Below are 19,703 nucleotides of genomic sequence, written 5' to 3'. Positions count from 1 at the left end.
CACGTTGCTGTGAGGAGCCAACGAGAACAGGCGTTGCCCCGAGTCAGGGCTGGCTGGAGAAGGGAATAAAGATGTTGAGGGAAATACGAAAATTTGCCGTGGCCTTCTCATTTTAAACTATTAACGAGTTGTTGGTTTTCAGTAGTGACTCCTGGGGCTTGTAGTGCTCATTAAAGTGCCTTGGGGTCCAGAAAACGCCCAGACAGGGCTGTGAGATAGGAGATGGGGATGAAGGAGACCGAGCCCAAACTCTCTGAGGCAGCCGGGTACTAAGGGTGCACCTGAGACTTTGGGCGTCTGAACGGCAGTAGGACACTGGTAAGGTGCCTATCGGGTCCTTAATGGCCTGGAATAAGATGAGTGTTCTTCATAGTGTTTGAGTTTCTAACCTTAGACATCTGGTTCACCTTACTGCAGAGATTATTCTCACTAAAATCCCCCACAGGAAGGCTGACAGGGTGATGATATATTGCACCAGGATGGCTTTATGAGAGATCTGTCAGTTTCAGATTGGAAGTTGCCCTTACCTTAAATGAAATTCCAACCGATGCATTAAAAAATTATTTACATTTCATTTAGCGTATGTCATCTTTGGGTTTCTGCCAGCAGCGCTAGTGTTTCTGCTTCTCTGTCTGCAGGGAGTGTTCGAAAGCCAAAGTGTGGGCTGAGGCAGCATATGCAAATCAAGATGCTTTTACGTGAGCTTAATATATGACAATACTGATTCATGAGTTCTTCAGCCTTCTTGAGCTGGCTGAAGACGAAGTCTTGCCACGTGTTAAGGTCCTTAAATCTTTATGCTCTGAAATGCTTTTTTTTTCATGTTTCCATACTCTTGAATCGCTTGGAGCATGATGTCGGAATAGTAGAGGCACACCGATGAGTGACAAACATTATCAAAGGTATGAAACTGCTCACATATATAGGAATAATTCAATAGACTACAGCTAAGAAGGCATATGACAGAGATGTGGAAAATCATGGCTATCTTTTCTAATACAAGACATAAAGGGCAGTAAACACAACTAGCAAGTAGAAAATGGAAAACAAAAGTACTCAGAAGGAAATATGGTGCTTAAAGTATAGCTAGGCTGTGAAACTGTCTTTGGATGTTAAGGACACTAAAAACTTAGATTAGTCCAAAAACATTGGATTTTTTTTTCTCCCCATGAATATGTCTGTTTGCAAACATTAAACACCAAGATATCACCTCTGGTTCAGAAAGTAACCGAACCACATTGCCAGAAGCTGCATGTGATTTCCAAGGAAGATGCATTATGCTTGCCTTATTCTGACGTTATTCCTTAGGCATTTGTTGTTGACTGCCTTTTCAGGCTAGATACTGAGCTAAAGTGCCCTTGAAATGACTTTATATAGCTGTTCTCATTAATTTTCTTTTCTTTTTCTCAAAAACCTCTTTTATAATCCATATGTTTTTGATTAAATGTACTGAATTACATTTGAGGCAGCATGGAAGTTCTCTAGCTTTTTTTTTTTTTATACATATCTTAGTTTCAGATAGTTTTAAGTATGCAGTAAAGAATGACTTCTCATAAAACAGCTCAAATACCAAGCCAGAGCTTGTAATTTTTCCTTGAATTGCTTCTAGCATGGTAATTGTAAAGGACGTGTCTTTCAGCTGGAGTAAAGAGTTATGGGAGAAGGGGAAATAAAAGAATTTGCTGAGGGCTCTTTGGAAGCATGGCTATATCCATCTTCTCTGATCTACCCTTGCTATTCCTCTGGGGGACAAAAACTTTAATATATTTTATGAACAGCTCTGGTAATTCTCTCACAATAGATATACCTACAGTAATGAACCATTTTTTTTTTCTTGATTAGGTACCCACTTCCTTGGCAGATGTAAATTCCCAGGAAATGGAGTGTAGAAGACATGAAAATGTAATCTACCAAGAACCTGGGTTTGGAACAAGCAGTATGTATTAAGACTACAAACAAGCAAACAATCTCAAAATTTAAACAATTTTTTTTTTCTTTTTCCTGTAACTCCATTTGAAATGATAACAAGAACTTTTCTGCCAGCTCCACAGACTCTGTATGGGATTTTGAACAGGGTTTGTCCATGTGCATTTTCAGCAGCAGCTCTGGCCAGGGCCCCTTTTCCTCACCTCTGTTCCAGTTCCTCCCATGTGAGAGAACAGCTGAAGGAGCCATTCACTCGGTAGCTGAACAAAGGACAGACTTGGCTGTTTTTCAGCTGGTTTGTTTTTTCATTATTACCACTGGTAACAATCTCATAGGTGAAATAGCAGTTATAAAGTCTGTGTGTTTGGTTGATACCCTTAATGACAGTATTGCTTCATCACCATGAGTTTATCCAGCTTGTCTGATTACAATGTGCATAAATAATTCAGCTGATAAATCATGTAAGTGATTAGAATGTCTCTCTTTTTTTTTGTTGTTGCTGTTTTCTCTGCTGTGTTGGGCTTATGGGCATATGCTTTGGTAAAAGGTACCAGTAACACACCACTTAATGGGGTTGTTTTAGTTTGTGCTGACTGGAGCACAAATGTTTCTAGGTTTCAGTTTGACATACACTTAGATCAGTGTTGTTCCCACAAAAAGTACTCTGTGCTGCCTCTCCCTGAATGCTTGATTTTGGATCCAACAAAAACTATATGAACAAACACATTTCTGCTGTCCTGTAGTGAGCTGATACTGTTGAAAACTTGTTTTTCAGCTACATCAGTGATACCCCGTCTCGGTCACTGAGCAGGTGACCAATTCTTGTGCTGGCACATCAGAGGAGGAATTGAGGGGACATAACTAATACCCTGGGGAGGAAGAAGGACCTCTTTTGTTTTCAGCCGCAGGACCAGCTTAATTGCATGTTGGCGTCATATTAAGGCTTCATTGAAGTCATGCAAGAAGGTACACGTGAGGTCTAGAATTTTGTTCAAGTGGGGTACTAACTGTGATTAAATACCTCCAGGGAGCAGACCTGCTGTATGTGTGCCTTTATATAGTCATCCTTAAGAGGGTATTCAAATTTTAATAAACTAGCTTTTACAACTCTCTTCTTCAAATCTGAAGTATTAAATAACACCATTTTATAGAGGAAAAGCTCCAGCCACAAGTTGAGGCTATTTCTTAAGGTCAAATAAAAGAACATTAGATCTTCCAGATGAAAATCTTTCTTCTGCCTTAACCAAATAACCACCATTCTATAAACAATCTTAATTGAAACAGAACTCATAGAGATCCTAATGATTAGAAATAATATCATAAACACATTAGCTCCAATCCTGCAAATGCACATTTGAGATGTTTTCAGGGATTAGAACAATGCAGTATAGAGAGGAATTGACGTGTGTGTGTGTGTGTATTTTAGGTTTTGCAATTTTGTTATAAATATGATGGCCCAAATTCATCTTTCAGGCAAACCCTGTGATTAAAACAGACATTAAATCAACTGTTAACAGTCTTAATAAATTCAGACATGATCAGCTGAATGCTACTGGGACAGTTAAAATAAGTCAGCCTTCTCAGTTGATGGGGGGGGCCTTCTCTCATGCAAGTAAGATTTGCACCTACAGTGCAAAGAGATTGCCTAGGGGTATACATAGGATCAGTTCAGTATCTTTGCTAAGGGCAGTGGTAAGAAGCGTCTGATTTTTCTCTCTGTCTGTCATTGTCATACTCACGTGACCACACACTTAATATTTAGGGAGTAAATCATACTTTTTAAAGAGTATCTACATAATTACTCCATTATCTTGTGGCTCTAACAGAGATAGAAATGTTAGTCTCATCAAAAAATCTCATCGTGATTTTTTCCCCCTGATTCCCACAGCTCATATTACATATAAGGTTTTTCTGGCAGAGGAATATTTGTGAATATCACTGCTAAGTTTGGCAGAATGGTTAATGGTACTGAATTGCAATCTAATTGAATTATAGCCCACTGTTGGATTTATGGTAATACCTCTGTGCACAAAATGACAAGCCAAGTGTTTCAAAGATTGTATTTCAGTAAAATCTGGCAATGTATAGACAGCTGTTAACGTTTAGTCCTCTCAGATATTTCAAGCAAGGGAGAGCATTGAACTTTCTGTTATAACTTGTACTGAACAGATCAGTTGTAGCAGGGCGGACTAGTTTATTTTAGAAACCATGGACAAAAAGCTAATGGTAAGTCCAACTTTTCTGGATGGAAAGAATGATTTGTTTTTTGACTGAACAGTGTTGCACCAAACAATGGACAGTATTTAAAAAAAAAGTTTGGGACCTCGGCACAGGGTATTGTTCAGATCTCCCAAAAAGGTGGTTGCAGTCTCAGTAGCAACAGGAGTCCTTCCTTGCACAAGTGTTTTCAGCTGGATCAGGTGAGACTCTCCTAACTGCTTCTCTGCTCAGTTCTCACAACCCTGGTTGTGCTGGGTGATCCTGTGTGACTACTTCAGTAGTGCATTGTTGGGAGGAATGGGTCAAAAGCAGGAGGTTGGCGAGGAGGATGGCATCAGAACAGAAGGCTGGGGAGGAGGATTGTAAATATGCACAGGTGACCTTGCAGCTAGGAGTGCGTAAAGTCTGGGGAGCAGCAGTGTAGAAAAACATATAAATTATGCCTGCTGCTGTTTGTACTCGGGGTTTGGTGAGTGGCACATCTGTGCATAGACAACACGGGTGTTTGCTGGACTCGGAGGCACCCTATGAGAAGTGCTTGAGCTCCTGGCCTTGGTACAGAGGAGATCAAAGAAAGCTACAGCACCCCTGTCATTGAAAACTGGGCCGACCAGCGTTCAGTCAGCTGTGAAATAAGATCAGCAACTCATGATTTCCTGTGGGTTGCCTTCTGCGTCGTGGTTTAACAAGGCCCTGGGAACGTGGCTATAGAGCCACACGGATCACGGTGCTTTGCTTTCTGCTGCTTAAAATTGCTGTTGCCCTCTACAGAAATCTATTTCCAAGATTCTGTGTTTTCCCCCAGAATAAATAGAATTCTATATTATTATCTAAGTATTTGTGGACTTAATTATATGTTTTGCATTTATCACTGGTTTTGCCCTATTAAATTTCCTTAACCATAGCTGGAGCAAGAGAGACACTGTAGAACTGCAGTCAGCTGGGGTAGGGTAAACAGGAGCATCACAAAATAGGGCAGCCCAACAAAAGCAGGGCTTTCCTGTTGCATTTCAGCAGTGAATGACTCCACTCGATTTAAGCTATTGGCTTAGCAAACTGTCAGAAAATACCCCTTGGCTGCCATTTCCCAGGCCTTACCTAACTTCTGAAGGATTTATTTTGTTAAAACTGATAAAGATCAGCTAACAATTTAGTGCCAAAGTATGGGAGAAGTACTTACCCCCACAGCTGCTCTTATTTAGTCCATTTTCTACACCGTGAGGGATCCAGATTTTCCCTTGACATTTCACAATCTATAAAGTATGACTTAACAAGCTTTAAGTTGGTTACTGGATCTTAGTCTCAATACAGTACATTTACCAGCTTGTCAGGGCTTCAGCTTTGCTTTCCCCCTGCGGCACACTTGGATTTGGTTCAGAATGCTGTCTATCTATCTACAGATAGACTGTACCTATCTCACATAGCTCTGTCCTGATTACTTTCAACATAAAGTAGTGATACAATTTTCTCCTGGAATCAACTGGAGTAACTCAAGAATCGAATGCCAAAACATCTTGCTGTAGCTTCGATCTGTCTTCCCCTGTCCATCCCCTTAATTCAGGAGACTTAAGAAGCATTTGTATTTCTACCTAATTATTTGCCAGGAGTTTAATGCAATACTAGTTCCACACCACTGAAGAAATCCTTTCTGTTCTTTCATTTGCAGTACAAAATTCTCATATTTAAAAGCAGGAACATAGCACTCCAGCACACATCACAGTATTACTTAACCTGGAGTCTTGACTGGAGCAATTGCTTGGATCTTGCTCCTTTGGAGGAGTTGAGATACAGAGTTGTGTTGATTACTTTGTTACTACAGTTCACAATACAGACTCACCTGTATCATTCAAAGCAGCGAGCTACTGTTTCAAAAATAATAGCATTACAAGTGTTCCAGTGGACAGGCTCCCTGCTCAAGTCTCCAGGCGTGGATAGGTGATGTGTGGTGGTTGGACACACATTTTCAGAAGACACAACTGCCCCTTGAAGCCACATAGGAAAGTTTAAGAGCTCATAAAATCAAATTAATAGCTTTCATCTATTAGGAACTTGTGTTTATTCTTGTTAGGAAAAAGATGTAGCAGCTGAGCCCATGAATAAACCCAAGAAAGTGTGTTAAGTTGCTGCAGTAGAGGATTATCTGTAACTAAATGAAATGCAAACCACTGTAAAAATAGCTCTGAAAAAAAAAAAAAATAATAATTTCCAGGGCCAGTCCAAGCAACACAATCAATCTTGGTTTGCTAATTTACAGTAGTATTCTAGCAAATCCAGATGTGTGCTATGTCATCTATGACAGACCATGCAGAAGCATTAGAGACCCTCCTGCCTTCTCTGGTGCCCTGCAGAAATACGAAGGTGTCACCTAAGACACCGTCTTGCAGAGGTGACTCCAGGAGGGCTGCTGTGGAAACCTGGCCCCACAGCAGTGACTTGCCCAGGCTAGGAAAGCAGGGAAAAGGGACAGGAATTCCTTCAGTAATAAGGCTGCCCAAGAAAGGGAACCGAAAGGGTCTTAGAAGAAAATGAGAGACTTCTAGGGACAGCAACTGTCAAAAGTAACCTTTCTTCTGAGAAAACAGTAATTTAGTTAGCTGCCTTGAGAATCAAGGTCAAAAGCCTGCAGGGTTTTTATACTTTAGTATAAATACACAAGCAGCTCAGAGGCATTTTTCATCAAATTTATCGTTTTCATGTTATCTCAGAGACCTTTCTGAATTATTTTTCTGTGGTTTAAACCAAAAAAATATATAAAAATACCTCTGTTATGTGTTTGAATCTTGCCATAAGTAGGGAAATCCAACCCAAGCAAATTCTGTTCTACCCAGCGTTCAAAATCTCCGACAGGAGCTTTAAGGAGATTAGTGCTGAGATCCTGAGAGAATTACAGCTCTCAGATGACTCCTCAAGTGAGGCAGAGAGGCATCAGCCGCCACGATTAGTGGTTCTCAGGCTTCTCATAACTCCTTGGCTAATTAAGATGCAGCCACATGGCATTTGAAAGCGTACATGCAAACTAAGTGGAACTGACGTACCGTAATGACTTAGGAATTCCACAGAACTGCTGGAAGCCCACCAGCACCTCAGGATTCACCAAGCAACGCCAGCAGGCTCGCGCTGTGGCTGCCCACGCACTGCCCGGCTCACCCTCCCGACGCCTCTCAAGGGAAATACCTCACCTCTGCAGTCGTGGAGCCAACACCATTCGGTCAGAGTTACGTAGATCTGGAGGTGCCTGCCCCCCCGTTCTGAGGAAGAACAGCAAGGGGAGTCATTTTTTTCCATGGCTGGGCTTTCGTGCTCATGGCCATCTCTGGGAGTTGTACAGCTGACTCGAGCAGAACAGGCAGCCACAGAAGGCAGTGCAATTTGGCTGATTTATCTGCAGCTGTACTGTAAAAAAAAAAAAAAATACCCTTCCACTGAGCCTGAAGGTAATTCCGTGTCAGCTGCTTCCTGAGGTGGTACTTTTGCCAGAAAATTCAACCTGTGTATAGAACATTTTAGCATAGCAGTAGCAAGAACCTGAGTATCTCATTGTTGCTGACTTGATTAAAGTCAAAATGGTGCAATGTGCATTATATTGCCTTCAGAGAGAACATTAAACCATTCAGATCTAACCTATAAGCTAGTGCAAATATTTAATACCATCACCTATTCCAAAATCAGTTTTCACCAATATCAGCATCTGTTGAAATTTAAGACTTGAAAATTTAAAAGAAAAGACTTGAAATTTAAGACTTAATTTAAAATTAATTATAAAATTAACTCTATCCTAGCTGAAACCAGGACAAAGACATAATGTAAGCAGTGTAAACTTCAAATTCATAAAAAAAAAACAAAACACTTTTTTTTTCCTTGCTGCACCTTAAGAGAATGGGGAGGATTTAAAAAAAAATAGGAACAAACTTTGAAAAAGTTTTGAAACAAGACTTTTGAAACATGACTTTTTCCTTGCTAATAAGGGTTCCATGCTTTTCTCAAAATGTAGTGTTTTTAAACAACCTCTATAATTAATAAACACACTTAACTTTAAAAGAAAATTTCAGAATTAGCATGGCCTGTCTTATGTAAAATACTCATTAAACAATTAAACAAAGGTCTCAAAAGTAAAGTTTTATGAAGAATCAACCTAAGGCTGCCGTCTTGCCCTTCTATTCACATACTCTTCTGCTGCCTCTGTTGCCAGTGGAGCTCTTGTGACCAGGTGGGAAATCAGATTAGCTGTCTGGAAGGCTGAAAACTAAGTCTTCAGACAGGAAAATAAATTACAAAAGGAGCAAAATGATGGGATTTCATCTTCTGTTTTAAGACTATATTTACATCTGCTTGAAGCCCATCAAGAAACTGCATTGCTGAAGCCTTTTGAAGAGTAGGTCAAACAGCACCTGCAGTAAGTTAAGATACATCTGGGGCCCATTTTAGGAAATGCTTTATTAATTTTTGATGTAACTACTAATGTTCATGTAAACTCCAACGCGAATTTGTAAGTGATCTTGCCTATTTGTTTATCAAGACATCGTGGATCTGGGAAGAAACCGAGTGTGGTGTCAATGGTTACAGACCCTCCACTGGTGGAAGTGCTTTAACACCGGGTAGTGAGACTACAGACAGACGGGAGGGAGCCAGGCTTTGCTCCTGGCACAGCACCTTGCAAGGAAGTAGCGTGCAGCGCTTGGGTCAGGATCTGTGGCTGCTGAGGTCACGCACTGCTTGGGTACTACGCATACCTTGTGCTTTCAAAGTGTGCTTGTGTTCGGGGAGTCTGATACTGAGCAAAGCTTATTCACTCTGGTAGTCTAGGCACCTGAAAAATAACCTGTTATAAAGGCTTCGATTTTTTTCAAGGAATGCTGAGCTTCAATTACATATTTTTCGCTGTGTTAGAGCCAAAACTAGGAGAACAACCCTGCCCTTGAGGTCCAACTTTCTAATCTCACTTCTCAAAACACCTTTAACCACTAATACAGTCCAGCTCACTGCAATTTCTACTGCCCTGTGCTCAATCTTTACGTCTCCTTCAAGCTGATACGCCCAAAAGACAAAGTCCCCATCCCTAACAGCCTAATACCTGGATGAGCAAATTGAGCCAAACACAGATAAAAAGCAGTTTTGAAATCAGAAACCACATGCTCACCTTTGGATGAGGCTTCTGTGCATCCAGCTTGAGTGCTGATGCAGCAGTGGAACAAAAAACATGCCAAAAAAAAGCACACGCTGCTTCTAAGGCGTGTTACCTGCCTGCTCTATAGATAGAACAAGGGGTAAGTAACATTACATAGCTGCTGAACCACATGTGCCAACTCAGCTCCTGTGAAATAAAACACGGGAAAATCTGCCCCGAGAGATTTGTTTTCAATGAACACAGGCTAGCTTTTTAGGAAATTTAATCCCCAAAATGGGGCACTCCCATCTTTTGGCAGAAATTGAGTTCTCCACATCACAGCACTTCTGCCGACACCCAGCCAGCCTCTAGGTTCATACCAGCTCTCAGAAGACAGGAGGACTGTCTCAACATGACAGCACAGGAGGAAAAAAAAGAAACAGAGAAGCAGAAAATACCAAATCATTTTTCCACCCCCTCAAGTAAGGTGCAGCACTGGCAACAACTGCTTTATGCTGTGCATATTCACGCACAAAGCAAATCTTACCAGTCTAGGGGAAAATTAATTCAACGCAGAAGACATTTGACCTGGGTTAGCAAGTTCCACTGGGCAAGCAACGGCTGAGCGAGCAGCAGAACTGACACAGGGGAAAAGACGCGGTGCTGGCTGCAAGGCGACGGTGAGGACTGGGCTCTTTTCCACGGCACACTGTTACCTTGGCTCTGCGCTGGGGCTGAACCCGATGCTGGCCCCCAGCCTGCATCCTGGCCACAAGCAGAGAAAAAGAATCTTCTAGATTAAGGGAAATCACTTTCTTCCTCTAAGGAAAAATGGAATCCGCGAACTTTTTAGGACTAGCCTACAATAAAAATAAAGAGGAAATAATAAGTAACAGTCAAGCTTCCAAAGATTTTTTTTAAGCAGCAGGACTATAAATTAGGGAGTTAAAAATACAGTATACGTAATGTGTTTTAAGCCTGTTAAGGTATCTCAAACAGTCTGACAAGTCTGGTGATCAATGCCAAAACAGGTAAAGTCTTTCATATTCTAACAGTTACTGTTCTCCACAAAAACAATTGAAATAAACTGCAACTGTATGAGAATGTTTTATTAAAAATACATATCTTCTGTTTCACATAAAAAGAACCTACACTGTAATTAAACACAACTCAAGAAGTTGGAAAGGAATTACTTGGAAAAAAAATACAGGTTCCCATAATCTCACAGCACCCACCCTTTGCCTGCATGAGCTACAAATTAAAATCTTTCTGTTTAAGACCCACAGCGTCTGCCTTGCACCCAGCAAAGAGCCCAGGCAGGAGCAGCTGGGCAGAGGCAGGGGTGCTGCTCCACAGCAGCTGCTCCCTGGCACGGATACACGCAGGACACGTGTGTTTTTCTGCCCAGGTCTGGGGCCTGTTGCCACAGGTTGGCCACCCCTTCTGTAAACAATGAGAAATACAGCACAGCACTTCCAGGTAATTCCACTTTGGGTCCAGAGGCAACTCACAGTAAGTAACAGCACTGTTGAAAGAGACTCAGCTGTGCCTTTCTGATACAACACGGAGCCACAGTCTTTCTGATGACGATTACCTTAACTACAGCATACACGGGAATCCGCCAGCTTTCGGATCCCCGCTTTTCATAGCTCAGGTCCATCTCAGACTTTTGAAAAGACACAATTTTCAAAGCAACAAGTTATAGGCATAGGCAGCAGCAAATACTACTTGAAAGTTTACTGCATAAAAATCAAAGTGGGAATGCAAAAGAGTTGTGACAGACATCTGCTATTTAAACCATACAGAACAAAACCCTGGCTGCAGTTACTCTCCGAAGAAAGCATCACTTTGCCAGGCTGCCTTTCTTGCTCTGGAGATATTGAAAATTCGGATCCTTTTAAAGTCATTGAGAGATGTATTCATCATCTCTCCCAAAGTGAGTTGTACAAAGTGAGTTGTAAATTCAGGCTCTAAGAGTGTACCAGACACCGACTATAAACTAACATTTGCTAGCCAACTCATAACTTAAGCAAGGCACAAAGAAGGCAAGACACTGGAGGGATGGGGAAGCAAGGCAACGTGAAGTCACAAACCAGCGGTCCCTGTGCGTTGACCTTACAAAGCATCTACTGGCACGGGCAGCTGAAGCGGCAACAGTATCTGTGGCTGGACAGAGTGATAACAGTAAAGCAAAGTTCAATTCCGAAGAACAGAAGTGGATACAAGTCATGAGCCGATTAAAAAAGATCATCTAACATCACACCTTGAAAACTTAAGAAGGTATTAAATTCATGCAATTTCAGAGGCCTGTCTCCTTTATCACCCATTCCTTATTCTTTATCTTTAGGCATCGATGCCCTAGTAGCAATTTCATCACGCGCTCTGCGTCCCCTTCTGGAAGGGCTTGTCACTCTGCTGACCCTGCTGGGAACTTAGAGCAGAGATCAGCTTGCTCACTTCGTCCACCCGAGCCTGAGGCCTGCCAGCTAGGACAAAGTGATTCCTCTTAACGTAGTGTTTGTTATTGCACACGTTGTAACAGGGCAACATTTGCCCAGTAAAGCATTTGCTCATTTCTAATGCAAAATGAAATGAACTGATTATCAAGACCTTGGACGAGTTTGCAGAACTGGAGTCAAAGGACTCTTAATTTGCTTTCAGCAAAACAAATCTGTTCTGGGATTAATGAAATACAAATATCCACTCAGCTCCACAATGGCACCAATTAAAATAACTTTCTGTACTGGAATGACATCTTACATCCAAAATCTCAGTCTGCCAAAATCTGAGCAAATCAAGTATTTGCCTTAATTATAATAGCATTCAATTCACTATCATCAAATATCCAAGTAATTTTAAAGCCCATATCGAAAAGTTTTGATCCCTAGGATTGACCTACTCTGCATGTGAGGAGAGAAAAATGATTTAGACATCCCAGGCTGGGAATCTATAACCCTTCCTCATACTTACAGAGCTGTAAGGTGAAAGTTTTAATCAATAATTAAATAAGCTACAGCATGAAAGTCTAGCAACTGCAGACTATAAAACTTCTGTAAACATCAATGGTGAAAAATACACAAGGTCGTCGTTATTTCTATATACATTAAAAAAAATAAAGTTAAAAATCTCTCCACAGGGTCATAATCCCCTTTCTAGAGAGACGCTGTTTTGGAACACTGTCCACAATCCTTCATAGCCTTTAGAATTCTTCATGGTTTTCCTAATCCATTCTGTAGTGACTGATATTCCTCTCCAGAACTGAATAATACTTTAGCATTAAAGCATTATTAATTTTAAACTTGTTTGACTTGCAAATCCATTGTTCAGATCTGAAGGATAGCCTTCAAATAAAATATTCAATCTTTTCAACAGACTTTTTAAAAATACAAGTGGTCTTTGTTTTAATGTCAAAATAGATCCAGTGAATTCACTAACTTATGAAAAAAAGAATAGAAAAGAAAATTCACAAAACCGTTTCTAGCCTCCGGTGATTCACAAAATGTTATTACAGTACAGAAGAACATTATTAGCTAAATCGCTTATTTCTTCCAAGAGCTACTTTGAAAATAAAAGGTATTTTGACACTAATTCTACTGCGGAGGTTCATAAGCAGTTAGCTTTTTGTGTGCACATTAGAAAACAAAAAGCAGTGCTATAGAACTGAATTAGGCTGCCAAATTCACTTTTGAGGCTTCACATCTTAAAATATATGCATCCAGATGAAAACTTGCTAACCTATTTCTTAATCACCTTTGCTCCCCCTAAATGACAATACACTTTTGACTGTACTAGGTTATTCTTTGATCTGTTACAATAAGCTCAGTGAAACCCCTACAACCAGTTCCACTCTCTGCATTTGGATAACACACGGCTGCATGGCTCCATCTATGCAGCTCTTCTAATGGGGTCAAACTCTAAAAATTGTTCATCAAAGAGGTTCAAGCCTGCTTTGATCTGAAGAAACGGAAGGATGAACAAAAATGCAAGACAACTTGCATGAACGGATACCACTGTTAGTGTACTGTGCCAGCATTAGCAGCAATTTTGTCTGTAGTGAGCTCAGAGGAAAAAGCAAACAAAACAAATCCAAAACCAAACTGCAAACGTTCAGGAAAGAACCCATGAGAACAGCAGACTTGCTGAACTCAGGTCTCCACTGCTCTGCACCTCGGGGTGCAGAGCAATGATTACGCTCAGTACAAGGCAGTAGAGAACCAAGCCTGCAATTTTCACGGTTCAAGTGAGCACAAGAGCTCGACTTCCAGGACTTCATCTCTTTAGGACGTATGTGTCACAACAGGAATGTCGATTTCTATGGCAGAGAGGCGAGAGCGTGCAGAATAGGGCTGGGAGGCGTAGCTGTGCATGCTGGGGGCATGCGAATAGAGGGGCTGCCAGAAAGGAGACGGTAGGCTCTTACACGCACAATACCACAGAAATAACAAAACGGAAGTGAAAAACAGACCGCCGGCGCTGGCGATGGCAATAAATACAGAGATGTCAAAGCTAAAGACAGGCTCGTATTTTCTGTTCAGATAATTGTTATAAAAAATGACCCAGATTGACGGAGTGAGACAAATTGCACACGCGAGCAGGAACAAGAGGCCGGCCACGAGATGGCAGCCCGCGCTGTTTACAAGGCATTTTGCCAGCTTGACGTTTGGCACACTCGACACAAAGGCTGTGTTACACATGCCAATCAAGCAGAGAAACAGAGCTGAGACAGCAGTAAACATACTGAGCGGGAGGGCAAACTGAAGAACGCGCAAATCCAGCTGATCGACGGCCGTGTACCACTGTGGGTCATATATCACGCAGTCTCTGCTCCCATCAATGCGAGCACACTTAATCCAGAGTCCGGTGTAAACGGTCACGTTCTTCTCGTTCTTGTTGAACGTGTACAGTCTCATTTGCCTCCAGTTTGGAAGCAGAACCGCCGCCAGGAGTCCGGCCACCGAGGCTGTTCCGCTGAGGAAGGCCAGCACAGTTGCTGCATGAACGTCCCGGCAGCCCATGTCTGCCCGCTGACGTTTCCTGCAATTAAAAAGGAGAATTCAATTAAAAATAAATCAGCGGGTGCAAGTTTATGGCGAAAGGAGTGATTACAGCTCACTTGACTTGTGCTAGCTAAATCAACTTGTGTCACTGCATGGGCTTTTACAGAGCCTGCTAGGAGAAGCTCAGCCACTGAGTTCGCATGATTTAAGTTCACCTCTCCCCCTCTTTAGCCTAGATGTGACATCGGAGTGTGTGTGTTCAGTCCTGCCACGCTGCCATGGCAGTAAAAGGGAATTGTTTAAAACAGCATTGTTAGAGAGATTGGACAGGACTGCATTCATTGGCAATGATCCACAATTCAGATGGGCCAAATTCAGAGCTGCAAACTTGTGGAGAAGGCGCTGTTGAATAATTTACTGATTTTTTTTTTATCCAAATGCAATTAACAGTTCTTGCCCACTACTTCTGCCTTTTAAAATCAGATGTCCAAGCACATAACAATTCCAGAAAGCTGATGGCTTTGCAGCTTTCACATTTTCCTCTTCAGAGGAAGTCTTAAAGAGTACTGCTTCCTTTTCAATACAGCCAGTAGCACAGCCTCTTATGTGACCACAAGGGAAAACTTGCAGAGATTACGGGACACAGTCCCAATAACAGGTCTTTTTAAATACACATATATATTTCCAAAAAATGCTTAATGAATTTCAGTAACCCCATCCCTCGATACCCGAGATATTTTATAAAGGCCTAATACATAATAGATGCTGAGCACCTACTCCAGAGCGTACTTGAAGCAAGACATTAAAAATTATAGAACCTAAAAAATCAGCAGATTCTTTATGCTGCCCACTGAGAGCCATTAGGTCATGAACTCCTACTGAAATTTCTTCTGAATCGTTACACTGCATTGTGCTTATTTGTCTGAAGTCACAAAACAGTTCTATGGGTACCAGAAGTTCTGCCTAACGCACATACAGATGAATAAGTATCTGTATCTTAGAAAGGTTAAAGGTGCAATTGCAACCAAAGAGGAAATTGGATCTGATCCCCTGCTACTTTTGTGTACCTGGAAACATCCAATGCCCAGGGACCTTATCAGATAAGGCCCTGTACACTGGCAGCGGACCACAAGCATTGTCAAGCTATAGGGCTAGCCAGCACTCCATTGCTTCATAGAAAACTTTATAGAAAAATAAATTTCAATTTGTTTCACAAGAAAGCATTAGGCATTTATTTACTTCTTCTCCCATCTAACCCTGAAGAGTTTCATGTAATGACTGCAATGGCATCTTGGTAACATTTAACTGTTGACCACACTTCTTTAAAGAAGCACTGCTGAAAGAAAATAATGACAACCACGTTTATGCTGAAAGGCACCTTATTCATCGAAAAGGTGGCATTATATGTTTGCTAAGAACAGCTGAGCCTGGGCAAAGTACTGCTCTCATTGCAGTAACCTTTCCAGATAGCACGTCATTAATAGAACACCCCTGGGTAGGGGGACCCAAGATTTATTTTCATCATAACTGATTGAAGCTTTACCTCATTATGGTCAGAGCAACCAACTTAAAAAAAATATGGAATTCTAAGAAGCGAGCTTGGAGGGTCAGTGTAGTACAGCATCTAATTTTGATCTTTGTGGGCTTGCCACTTCTGCTCTTCCCTAAAGAGTTTGCCTTTGCCTGGATAAAACTTCCACGCAGGCAGGGCATGCTCTGAGATGGAGCCCTACCAAAAGCAGTCGGAATAAGCACAAGACCGACCATGTTCAGAAACCCACTGTTTCTGCAATTCATTTGCAATAGTAGAGGATGAAAATCTGGGCAGAATTAATGCAGGATGTGCAGGAAGTGGGGTGAGGTTTACCCATATTCTCTGATACAAGCAGACAGAAGAGAGAAAAAATAATCTAGAAGGAAAGAAGATATCTCAAAGCATAGTTACAGCAAGGACCACACATCCAGGTCTTGGGACAGCATGGGAAAAATTGTACTTTTTCCTATTACCTCTGCTGAACCAGTTACATGGACAGAAGACTAACCTGGCAACTACAGGATGATCTAAAGGCACGTTTAGGCTGCCATACACAACTTGTTGTTATTAGCCATTCCTGGTAGATGCCCGAAGTCTTTGTTTGTTTGTTTCATTTTTTAATGAAAGACTCCTCAGTGCTGCTCTTGGGGTAGAATCACAGAATGGCTCGGGTTGGAAGGGACCTCACAGATCACCCAGTTCCAACCCCCCTGCCATAGGCAGGTATGCCGCCCACTAGACCAGGTTGCTCAGGGCCTCATCTGACCTGGTCTGGAATGAAAAGATGTAGAAAATGCCCTCTAATTGGAAAATGAGCTATCAAGGAAAAGTGAATTTGTAGGTATGTTACACACAATCCCCCCAGCAGGGGAAACTTGTCCCATCTTGCAAATACCGAAGCTATAATTACAGTTACAAAGCTAGCACTTACAAATCCCTGATTAAGACAGGAACAAAATAGTTGTTGTCTTAGAGACAGACCCAGTGTACTCACCCGTGGTGTGTTCAAATCAAGAGAAACCTTAGCAACTTTGAGAAGTAGGAAAAGAGGTGTTGCTGGATCTAGGAAACAAAACAAGGAGAGAGTCAACTTCACACTTGTTTCATGCAGTATCAGCATGTGTTTACATTGCAATTCAGAGACACAGAACTTCAGGTACACTTGCATTAGGCCAACTCCATCACCTTCCTAGAATTTACTCTTTTGTTAAAAAAAAAAAAAAAAAAGCCAAGCTACTTTGTTCCTTCCCTGAAGATTTTTCCCCAGAGCACGTTCCTTCTGTCTACCCATCCCTGTCATTATGCAACAGGTAAGAAGAGTGGAAGAAAACTACCTTTCCATGGATATTCTAGGGCACAGAGATATTCACATCCTGAATTTTACATTTCTAGCAAAAAAACACAAAACAAACAAACAAAAAAACCCATATAAAGCAATACAAAATTACTATTTCAGATGTTAGGTTCCAGGCTGTGCGTTCACAGCGGTGAGGAAGAAGCTGAATGACTTTTCATGTCTGAGAACAAAACAGACCCTGAATTGTTTATATACTTGTGGTTCTCTATTCCTTCCTGGCTTCTACATAAAGGTTTGAAGGAAAAGGGAGAAAGGCAGGAAGTACTGGTGACGGCTTTTCAGTGGCTGGCCACCGCTTCCAGAGGAGGACAAAGGATCCTCTTGTGGATTATCTTTACACCTACATCCGGGAATCGTACCGCAGCATCCCAAGACCAGCTCTGCAGGTCCTAATAGGAGGATCACTCCTATACCAGACAGGGTGTCAGACCTACAAGCAGGTTTTTATATAACTTCAAGAGCTACAGCCTAAACGTGAGCTTGCCATACTACCATGCTCAAAGACTTAGTTTATTTTAAATCTCCTATATCAAAACTTGAAATAATAACATTCATATACACAGTGTCCTGGTCTGCAGCATAAAAGAAACTCTTTTGTCAAACCAGCTGGGCATGAGAGGCTTTACAGCCTTTATTCACACAACCTCACATTTTTCACTAAAGGAGAAAGCGAACTTCTGAGCCTAGAGTCCTGCAATATGAATGTGAGACACCAATATGCAGGCACAACCAGCTCAAGCACCCCACTGGATTTCCACTGCCAGGTTAAACAGCCAGGGCTGCTATGACTGAATGCTGCCATCCGGCAGCCACCTACCTACGCAGGGCAGCAGAGGTCAGTGTCACCACGTTCACTTGCACTGGAACAGAAGCAGCAGCTCTTTTTTTGAGTCCTGAACTAAAAAATAAAAATAAAAATGTCAAGTTTTCTGTGCATTTAGCAGCAACCTAAACTAAAAAAAAAAAAATTAAATGTAGAGATCTCCTTCTGGAGGTTCACACCCCCAAAAATATCAGCCACTGCTCACTAACAACCATAATTAAGTAGAAAATTAGTACTGGCAAACATACCTGTCAGAAGGGCACTGTGCCCAGCCTAGGAGTCCCCTCCCATTAAATGATGAAAACCTGAGGTCACCAGGTGTTGTAACACACATACAGGGAGCAAGTATGGAATATTCTGCAACACCCAGTTCAGGAAGGCTTCCATTTCTGCAGACATGGAGCTCCTTTTCTTTTCTGCCATGGTTTAGGCCACCTGATTTTTTTTCTTTATCACTGGTAGTGTAGAACAACTAGGAACCTCGGTCTTGCCTTAGAGTCCAGACTCAAGCTTCTTACATCCAAAGCACCTTACAGCTGTAATACTCAAGGCTCTTGTACCCAATCCATAAAAACAACCAGTCCTAATACCACTTCAGGAATACATTTCCCCACAGCATTACATTTTACCTTAGCCTAAAGACCCATGTTGCTGAAACAAGAGCTGCTGGCTGGAACCGGTCAAAACCTGGCAAATGAATTCACTACCCACAAGCTAATGAAATGAAACAAAAGGAAGACAGAGGATAAACGGCAAAGTTATATGAATTAATAGAGAAGCATCCCACGCTGAGTAAAGCTGGCTGCTCCTGGGCACGGCCCTGAGAAGCCCCCGGTCTGGGGCCGGCTGTTGCTGGGTGAAGCCCCACAGGAGGTGAGCAGCCTCAGAATGAGTCACAGAATCAGCAGGGTTGGAAAAGTCCTCCAAGATCACCTGGTCCAACCACCCCCCTACTACCAGTGTCACCCACTAAGCCGTGTCCCTAAGCACTACGTCCCACCTTTCCTTGAACACCCCTAGGGACGGTGACCCCACCACCTCCCTGGGCAACCCGTCCCAACGCCTGACTGCCCTTGCTGAGCAGAAATGTCTCCTCATTTCCAACCTGAACCTCCCCTGGCCCAACTCGGACCCCGCTCCCGCAGCCTCCCCCGGCCGGCCGGGCCGTGCAGCAGCGGTACGGGCTGCTCCCGCCGCCGCTCACCTCGCCGTCAGGGCGCGGGGCCGCGCACACGGGGCACCGCCACCACCACAGCCGCCATCATCATCATCGCTCCGTTCCCCTCCGCCCGTCGGGAGGCGGCGCCCCGCGGCATCGTGGGATTGTAGTCCAGCGCCGCCGCCCTGCCGGCCCCCGCCGCCCCGCGCGGACTACAACTCCCAGCGCCCCCCGCGCCGCCCCCTCGCCTCACCTCAGGCCCCGACGCTGTCCCCGATTCAGGGGAACGCTGTAAATAACCCTAACGGGGAAATAATCCTAAACTAACACTAATGATAAAATAATTGGGTTATGCGTAATGATAGCTTTCTTCCCAGTGACTGCTTTTAACACAATGTGCAGAAACGGTTCGATTGGTAGGCATACACCATGGGATCAAGTTGGGAACCCTTTCATTAATTGCCTTAATTTGCTCTGCAATCAGAATAGCTTTGAAGTAGGAAACACCATTTTCAACAACAGACTTCTGATTTTTTAAGTGAAATGTAAACCTGCCTGTTTGTAACACAAAAACTGGAACATC

At 42.5% G+C, this 19,703-nt stretch overlaps 1 protein-coding gene and 1 long non-coding RNA gene across 3 annotated transcripts; one reads left to right on the top strand and one right to left on the bottom strand.

Moving 5' to 3' along the window:
• Nucleotides 1-111: 111 nt before the first annotated feature.
• On the top strand, nucleotides 112-6,128 carry LOC118247529 (uncharacterized). The gene is made up of 3 exons (XR_004778471.2): nucleotides 112-318; nucleotides 639-902; nucleotides 1,843-6,128. It is a non-coding gene; the product is annotated as an uncharacterized LOC118247529 (long non-coding RNA).
• Nucleotides 6,129-10,344: 4,216 nt separating this feature from the next.
• Nucleotides 10,345-19,275, bottom strand: CLDN12 (claudin 12). Of its 2 annotated transcripts, none has more exons than XM_035545571.2 (4): nucleotides 19,166-19,275; nucleotides 17,956-18,036; nucleotides 16,776-16,843; nucleotides 10,345-14,284 (listed from the first exon to the last, which is right to left on the bottom strand). In XM_035545571.2, exon 4 carries the CDS (start codon nucleotides 14,263-14,265, stop codon nucleotides 13,528-13,530), a length of 738 nt encoding a protein of 245 aa, XP_035401464.1. In that variant the 5' UTR covers nucleotides 14,266-14,284; nucleotides 16,776-16,843; nucleotides 17,956-18,036; nucleotides 19,166-19,275; the 3' UTR covers nucleotides 10,345-13,527. The 2 variants fall into 2 exon arrangements, with proteins under 2 accessions (XP_035401464.1, XP_035401465.1); XM_035545572.2 differs by having other exon boundaries at nucleotides 17,956-18,031; nucleotides 19,166-19,228.
• Between the last annotated feature and the right edge of the window lie 428 nt (nucleotides 19,276-19,703).

This window comes from Cygnus atratus, chromosome 2 (genome assembly GCF_013377495.2).
Source record: "Cygnus atratus isolate AKBS03 ecotype Queensland, Australia chromosome 2, CAtr_DNAZoo_HiC_assembly, whole genome shotgun sequence".
NCBI classification, from domain to species: domain Eukaryota; kingdom Metazoa; phylum Chordata; class Aves; order Anseriformes; family Anatidae; genus Cygnus; species Cygnus atratus.
The sequence above is the reverse complement of the archived record's forward strand: the minus strand, read 5'-3'. Positions and strand labels throughout refer to the sequence as shown.